The 9003-nt window shown below is 38.0% G+C and overlaps 1 protein-coding gene across 2 annotated transcripts in view; it reads left to right on the top strand.

Moving 5' to 3' along the window:
- The window catches only part of LOC138057129 (lactadherin-like), a 23441-nt gene extending 16393 nt beyond the window's left edge, over positions 1–7048 (top strand). For both annotated transcript variants that reach the window (XM_068903193.1, XM_068903194.1), the window contains exons 2-5: positions 1083–1178; positions 4041–4321; positions 5192–5330; positions 5899–7048. In XM_068903193.1, coding sequence (XP_068759294.1) covers positions 1085–1178; positions 4041–4321; positions 5192–5330; positions 5899–5903 — 519 coding nt within the window. In that variant the 5' untranslated portion in view covers positions 1083–1084 and the 3' untranslated portion in view covers positions 5904–7048. The remainder of the gene's footprint in view (positions 1–1082; positions 1179–4040; positions 4322–5191; positions 5331–5898) is intronic.
- Positions 7049–9003: the final 1955 nt, after the last annotated feature.

Below are 9003 nucleotides of genomic sequence, written 5' to 3' on the forward strand. Positions count from 1 at the left end.
ACCTGGAACAAAACGTTTCATTCCCAAGGGGTTTAAATTTTGCTCCATAAACGAGGCTAAGGGGTCATTTTGTGTTGAATAGGCCATTTCCGAGTTCATGTGTGCCTTCTCTTCAAAGCGAGTCTAAGTGCGAAAATTTTGTGATGGTAATTAGTTCTACTTTACATATGAATGAAAACTAATTTTCATAAGAAAAACGTAGCACTTAGACTCGCTTTGAAGAGTAGGCAGACATGAACTCGGAAATAGCCTATTGACCCTTGAGCCTCTTTTACATGTAGTTTTAAACAAAAGAAAATGTGCCTGCAGGCTCAACTTCAGTAAGGTCCATTGGGTACAACATACGGTAAGCCGATTCGGCCCACTTTCGATATTTTAAAATTCATGATCAGTCCTAAACAAAAGACATGATCTCGAGGCGCTGGGGAATAAACTCATACAAATCCTTCTATTTACTCCCCAAAACCTCGAGATGATGTCTTTTGTTTAGGACTGAATTTTAATATATCGAAATTGGTCTATTCCTCGATTCCCTCGACGAAAGGCTGACGAGATGACAGCTCACAAATGTCTTTTTTACGGTGGTTGATTAACCCTTTGACATCCGGGAGTGATCAGCATGTAAATTCTCTTCACAATTTCAATGAAATGTTAGCCATACAGGTATTGAGAATGAATAATATTATCAGCTTAAGAGGTGTGATCTCGTGACTACAAAACAAAGAACTCTATGATGAAATGAATCATATATTGAACTGCGCATATGAAATCAAGTGAAGCTATGATCCTCGCAGTTATGAACACAATTTTCGCAATTGCGAAGAGATGCCTGAACAGTTCTTTAACGGGCTTTGCGATACCGCTGCGGCTGTCTAACCAACTGAGCTATGAAGCCAAAGTCGCTATTTTCCCGAGTCACTCTAATACGATCATGATAATGATGATGATGATGATGAGATGAGGGGTCCAACATTGGAATTCAATATCTGCACGCTTAGCGAAGCTCATATGTCTTGCGTCAAAAACCACAAAACAATTGAAATTAAGTAACATAACAATCTCTCCTTTATATACTATTGCAGGCATGGTTTGCCATCCACTCTTAACACTGATCATGATCGGGGTTCTATGTCCGATACCAGGAACAGCTGATGAACAAGACGTAGAAGACGACAATGGTAAATAATACTTACTACTTGCATTCCCACTATCAAAACGTTCATTCTCCCAACTGGTACCATAGAGTTCTTAGTTTTGTAGTCATGAAGATTTGGTGTCATATCAAGATTACACCTCTTAATCTGATAATAACCTTCATTCTCAATACCTGTCTGACTGATATTGTAAAAGATTGTAAAACTGTAAAGAGAATTTACACAGCGATCACCCCTGGGAGTCAAAGGGAAGCTCTAATCGGACAATTGAACAATTTTAAACCGAGCAAAAACAATGTTTGCATTCAAGAGGCCATTAATACCCAAGAGTAAGAATCTGGTATCAGGTGTTTCCCCATTAGTGACCGTTTTTTAAGAAACCTAGTTTTGCCGCGGGGAAAATAAACAACTGACCAAATGTTGTACTCAATTCAAATCTCCCGGAGTCAAGAAGGTTCTTTGTGAATTGCATTTGCATTATAATGTCGCAGTAACATTTTAAAAAATGATATGGAAATATCCAGAGCAAAACGTTTTATTCCCAACTGGGTTTGAATTTGGTACAACAGTGAGTTAGCCAATTTGGTCTATTGCTTATTTTTCTGCAAAAGGTTTAAAAATAGACTCTTTACTGACGCTGATGGGACTATGCCAATTTGGGTAAATCATACTGTTGTGTGATGGACTCTTGTTGCAATCAAATTTGCTCCACAATGTTCTTCAAAAACGTTTTTGTATGAGAAAAAAAAAAAAGAAATGTTAGAATCACTTATTTTCACTTTCAAACTTGAATAATTGTCACGTGTTACGGTTGCTCTTATTGTTTCCACACAAAGAGCTTTTGTTTTGAAACAATAGGGGGAACAAAAGACATGTGACAATTATTCAAGATGGCTGCGCCCGGGAAATTTGAAAACCAAAAAAAGGGTTCTTGAAATTCATATATGTCGGATACAAACGCTTTCGTTGAAAACGTTGGCACGATTTTGATTGAAGACATCATGTTGTGTGGTTTATTAAAATTATTTGCTTGTTTAGGTGGAGGTTCCCTTTAAATTACGGGGATAAAACAAGAACTGAAGAAAAGAAACACATCGTGCAAAGCATTAACCAACTAAATGCATTTCCTTAGCGAACTCGGTGTTTCCTTTTTTTGCCGGTTTTATCATAATATTTGGGGTTTTTTTTCTTTGCCAGTAATCTTAAGTTCACGTAATTAATACGTGCGCCAAGTTTTTCCTATACGCTAGCTTTAGCAGTTTCACTTCAATAGCTCAGGGTTAAACTTTAGCTTTTTTACAAAAGAAGCCAATTTTCAAAAGTCCAGGAAGAGACAAAAAAAAAAAAAAATTCAGTAAGCTCAACTAACAAAGGAATAACTGGGCTCTGATTTGGAAAACATCCAATAGCATAAACCACTTTTTTAAAAACTTGATAGTCTCTCTAGACTCTTCAACAACTGTTTACTTGTTTTCGATTGGCTGTAATTATAACACCATTTTTGTCGCCAAAAATCAGTGACGAAGACGACGACGATGATGATGATGATGATGATGATGATGATGATGATGATAATAATAATAGTAATAATGACAACAATATTTCCAAATGGTCTTGATAGTAGCAGACAAGTAAAGAATTTTAAGAAAACGTTTTTGACACAGATCCAAGCGCACCAATCACAACCGGAAAAACATTTACTGATCTCATCTGCCAGTTCCTACCAATTTCTCTTTTCTGGTCTTGATATTTCTCTACTTTTTCAATTTCTTTTTCGCTACATCTAACATCTGCCGGGACTGCAATATCGATAATGAAACACTTTTTCTCCTTTTTCGCAGCAAGTATAATGTCAGGTCTTCTTGCATCTGTAATGTTATCACAATTCATGTTCATGTCCCAGGGCTAGAGCAAGTTCACATTCTCATTCTCAATTGATCCTTCAGGGAAGTGCCCATACTATTTGTCACTTCTATCAACATGGAACTTTTCACATAGCTTCTTGGTTACCCAAGGCAACTGGTTGATGCCCGGAGCCAATGAAAAACCAGGTCTAACACCTTTTATCTGAAGAGTATTACCGCATAATAATAATAATAGTAATAATAATAATAATAATAATAATAACAGTAATAATAGTAGTAATAATATTAATAATAATAATTACTATTATTTAAAGGCAACCGAAACTCTCCATGACCCAAGAAAATTAGACAACGCGAAACCTTAAAACAGGAATAACAGAAAAAGATTCGACTGTAACTTGAGAATTTTTTTTTTCCTTCGAAGTTGGAGCAAAATTCACAAAATTCAACAGTTTATAATCTGAATTTAAATTTTATGACTTCGGGTTAGGGATCTATTTTTGTTCCCAGGCGACCATTATCCACGGGCCTTGGGAGATATGGAAATAAGTCACTACCCATCTACTGAAAGATCGTCATTTGATCTAAAGATATCTTAAGCGTTGTTCACACCTGACTGGCCTAAGGAACAACTCAGCCGATCCGTAAAGGGTACTTTAGGTCAAACGTAGTTCGAGCTTAATGGCTTCGTGTGAACGCCCAATTAAATTTGGTAGAGGTGAAGTTCATTTTTGGACAAAATTTTTGGGACAAGTCAGTAAACCACAAGCGGTTTCAAAGCCAACGCATGGGCGGAACCCTCTTCCCCCTCCCCCGTCACATTGTTGATTTGAAAGTCGGAAAAAGCTGCAATTGGCTTCAAAATTCCTTAAGGGTGGTGGCCGGGGCGCTTGAGAGGCCTCTATGAGAATAATTATTATCAAATATATGGACGCTGGTACATTTTCGCGTTCACTACTGAAGTTATCCCAAGAACTTTTGGCCACAAATGTTGGAATTACTAAGGATCCTCAAATTTTAGGATGTTTTGAGCCTCTCGGAATTCAAGCTGGTGAGTTCGACGATGGAGAAATTGCCGCTTCTAGCACGGCGAAGAACTTTACATCAACTGATGCGTGGTGCCCGCCAAAGGTCGATGAAAATCAGTACATACAAGTGGACTTGTCCAGGAAGACTGAACTGACGAAAATTGCAACTCAAGGAGAGAGTGGCATAAAGGATAGATTTGTAAAGACTTTTAGCTTACTTTACAGCGATAACGGAAAAAAATGGGAACAATATGGAAGCAAAGGAACAGAAAAGGTAAGACGATTACAGCGCGTGTGCCTTTTTCGTGAATGCTCCTTTGGTTTGGAATACGCCAACCCTCTTCTCTTCCTCCCCCACCCCCCCCCCCCCCTCCCTTCCCCATCCTTTCCCTCCCCTTGTCGGCTCCAGAGCCTTTCATTTCTTTTGTTCAAAAGAAACGGAGGGCTCTCGGGACGAGAATGGCTACCCCCTAGAATCTAGAGCTGTCAAATCCCTTGCTTAAAAGAGACATAAAAATCTGGCCGTTCAAAACTGCCTACGATTTTTTTTTGTATTATTGTTCTTTGAATTGTTTATTCATACCTATGGTATTTATTTATTTATTTACTTATTTATTTATTTATTTATTATCTATGTAAATCAGTATGAGCTTTAATAGCGCTTTAGAAATACAATTTATTGTTATTAGGTTTACATACTACATAATTACATTTACATGTTCCAATGCCCACTTAATTTGTGGCTGTTCCGCGTAGGAGAAGTCATTCCCAATGAGCCTTTTGGGGCGATTAACGTCAGGCCAGCCTCATTTTACTGGCGAGGAGAGAACAGATCACACGACAGACGTCACACCCATCATGTTGAAATGACGGAGCGAATTGGAAATTGACTTTATTCTTACGCCCAAAATTGCCATTCTTCCAGTTAAAAACCTGCCGGAAACCACCTCTGTCAAAGCAACACCTTAGCTAATTCAATTTTTTTTCGCGTTCGTGTTTTATTAACCTTTTCAGACCAATAATTCGGGTCAACTCTTCAAGCTGCCGATGTATTTCTTTCTTTTGTTTTGCATTCACTCAAAAAGTGGTTAGCTGTTAATCGTAACTCGCTAATTTGATTCTCAATTCCTCCACGTTTCTATAGATCTTTCAGGCCAACAATGATTCCTTCACAGTTCATCACAACACCCTGGAAAAACCCCTCGTTACTCGCTACATTCGCATAAACCCTAGGACTTGGGAAAACGCCATTTGTATGAGGCTGGAGGTATTTGGCTGCGATGGTGAGTTGAATTTAAAAAAGGACAAAGGGTCGTCTAAAACTCAACTGAACATATATAAGTAACAATTCTTATAGACAAAAAAGGAGGCATCCAGTGGGCCATTGACAATAAGTGGTGGAATTGTGCACTTTGTTAAATAGTAAAGGGAGATGAAGTAGGCGACGTTTTTGAGACGCGGACGGAAACCGGAAGTGAACATTACGCATACCAGTACAGCTGTCCCTCTTATCGTCTCTTATAGAGAAAAGATACTCGCTAACATAAATGTGGTAGTGCCAAGACAAGTTAACAAGGAAAACACATCACTTCCGGTTTCTGCCCGTAGCTCAAAAGCGTCGCGCGCTTAAGCTGCCTGATAATGTGGGTGAAAAGGAGAGTAGGTTTCAACTTCGTTCCCAGTGTCTTTATCTTCCAACCCCACCAATTGCGAGATGAAAGACCCTGGGAACCAGAGTACCGAAATCAGCTACCTTTTGAGAAATAAGACCCTTTGAGGTCAAGGACACTAATCAGGAAGTCGCGAAGTCACGATGAAATTGGTACCATATGGCATATTCTTAAATTTCAGTGTAAACTGGCAAGACAGAATACCTTGACTACAGATAACAGCAAGTAGGCATGCTCACACGAAACAGGGCAACCAAGAAAAAAGAACTGTTCAAAGTCTTTGAACGACCAGTACTTTGTCAACGAAGCAAACACTTCAAAAATTTATTCAAGATTCAAGATTTCAAGATCATTATCATTATGCATTATTTCAGAAAATACATAATGGACATAACAATTAAAAGAAAGAAGGAAAAAGACTAATTATACATGAGTGAGAAAAAGTGTAAAAGTGCGTAGTGGCCAAAGTAGCAAGTGCTTTCAAGATGGCGGCCACTACCACAAGAATTAGATGAAAGGAAAAAAATGTATATACTTGTATAAGTACAGGTGAACTGGCAAAATAGATGGTACAGATAAAAACTAAATTAATGGTAATAAATTAACAAATTCACAAATTTACATAAATATACAACATTATTTATATCAATGAGTTGCATCTAAGGTGTCTTCCATTAAGTTCACAAATAAAAAAAATAATACCAATAATTAGGAAGGAAGGGAATATAATTATTATATTTAGTTGTCAAGGAGGTAGCGCCTATACTGTTTAATACATGAAGGAAAAGGTAAAGTTTTAATACTTATATGGTATATTTTCCCAAATTCTGGAAGCTGTTGCTGCTGTAAATCATGAAAGTCCATAATTAGTTCTGGACACTGGTCTGTATAAGTGCTCTCTTGAGGCACATCTAGTATTATAGATATAAATTCTGAATGCAGCGATTATTAAATTATGGAGGACTCCTGGGGTGTTATCAGTCTAGCGGTAAAGGATGCCATCCTAACCCTAACCCTAACCCCTAACCCTAACCCTAACCCTAAATCCTAACCCTAAACCCTAACCCTAACCCTAAGCCCATGACTGATTGTACTGTTTGAGTTAAGCGAATAGTTATCTCAGAAACTTAGATTTCATTAAGAAAATAATGCAGTTCACCTTTAAGAACAATTTGTTTTAGCCGAATAGTCAACATCTTTGCAATAATCGCTTGCATGACAGCAAATTTTAAATGTTACACTATATTCCTAAGAGTTTACAAACCGTACTTTGTAGTGTATATATTTACCCTTGTTGCTTAATAATATCTTTGATATCAAACTGAAAGAAATGCATGGAATTATGTCAACAATATCAGAACTCACTGAACAATATAATTCTCCCTGCTTAATTTTCATGTTTTCTTTAAGGATAATGAATTTCAATGGCAAAAAAAGACTCAGTTGTACTTTCTCCTCCGTTTTACAGCAATGAAATTCAGGAACACCGAATCACAATAATCATTATTTTGAAAAAAACGCTTCAAAAAATAGTAGCAACTCTCTCACAGATTACAAGCAAACCAGATAGAAAGAATGGACAATGAAAGCAGAAAATCAAACTTCCTTTAGAAAATTGTTACTTGGCTTTTAGCAAGTGTCTGCTCAAGATAAATCAAATGTTTGAATGCAATGATTATCATTGTCAGACTTACACAACAATTGGCCATTACTGAGGAGCGCCACTGATATTGGATTCTTAAAATCTCCTAAGTTGCTGCCGTCGTTTCCAAGCTGACCAACAAACTTACCATTCAGCTCAAAGACTTGTGCTCTATGATTCCAATAATCACAGACCACTAAATGACCTGATTTAGTCACTGACAAACAATAGGGATAGTTGAACTCTCCATTCCCCGTCCCTCTTGTGCTAAACTGATAATTATTGTCCCCCTCCTGGGTGAATACTTTCACACTGTGAGCCCCATAGTCTGACATGATGAGATAATCACCAGACAGAACACAATGAACAGGATATCAAGAGCACTGGGGCACTGGGTCTACCTATCTTTGTTAGAAACTTTCCATCCGGGGAAAAGATCTTAATGAATTTGTTGCCCAAATCACTAACAATAATAGTGCCATTGGAATCCAATGATAAACCCCACGGATCATTGAGCTCGCTATCAAGGCTTCCTTCCCCACCAAACATACTCATGTACCTCCCCTCTTCGTTAAGAATATGTATTTAATGGTTCCCGCAGTCTTCGATATAAATATTTCTATCTTTTCCAAGGACTATTTCTGTAGAGGATTGAAACTGTCCAATGTCACTACCCTGACGACCAAAGGATCTCAGAAAATTGCCCATGCAGTCATTATATCTGCACCTTGTGATTATAAGTTACTGCAATTACATCCCTGGAATTTACGGCTAGCCTCCGAGATCACATAAACATTCCATCAATTGAGCCTTCTTTTCCAAAAGATTAAACAGGTTTGAAGTTAAAAGATTTCATTAAAACAGAAAAACGGCTACCGCGAATATGTTGTCCGTTTACCTTAACCAACAAATTGCATTTACCTCCAAATGAAGGAGAATAGCTGATTTTGAAGGTCCCGTCTTTGTTATCATTGACAAGAAATGTGGTTATGCATTCCTGCCCTCGCTTGTCTCTCGAGTCTACAGTTATATTATAATTGTCATTGTAACAAGGTCCTGTAGCTGTGTTTCTTGTCGTTAAAATGAATTGAGCTCCACGCCCAGCGGTTCCTTTACAAAGTCCTTTGCCTTCGGCAACAGATTCCTTTGCATCAGTTGTGCTGGAAAATTTCAGTCCAATCCCTTTGCCGTTGATTGTCTAAAGGATTTTGTTATTTTCCATGAACTATTTCAAAGAGGCTTTCAGGGTTGCCCTCAACTGGGTCCAATTGTCCTACCCGTTCTAGTATGGTTTGCAATGGCTTCTTTATCTGAACAACCTCGGCGTCTGTGCTTTGTGTAAAAAAAGTTTCTCAGCTTTTTCCAGCGCTGATTCGATCTCCTTCATTTCCTGCTGAATCGCTGTGTTTTTTGGTCGTTGGACTTTCTAGCGAATTCTTGATTTTGTTTTTCCCTGCTACCTTGATATTTTGCTTTTCCTCTTGAAGTCTCCTCATAGTTTGTCAATAAACACATACACGTCTCTTAGCATGTCTTCGCTTCGCTGATCGTAGTCCTCGTCAATTCGCGTGACCATCTTTATCTTTGCTTTCAAGTTGTCTTTTGGCGGTTGAATTAGACCTGCTATCTCGATCTTTTGAGCTT

Source organism: Montipora capricornis, chromosome 7 (assembly GCF_036669925.1).
Source record: "Montipora capricornis isolate CH-2021 chromosome 7, ASM3666992v2, whole genome shotgun sequence".
NCBI lineage: Eukaryota > Metazoa > Cnidaria > Anthozoa > Scleractinia > Acroporidae > Montipora > Montipora capricornis.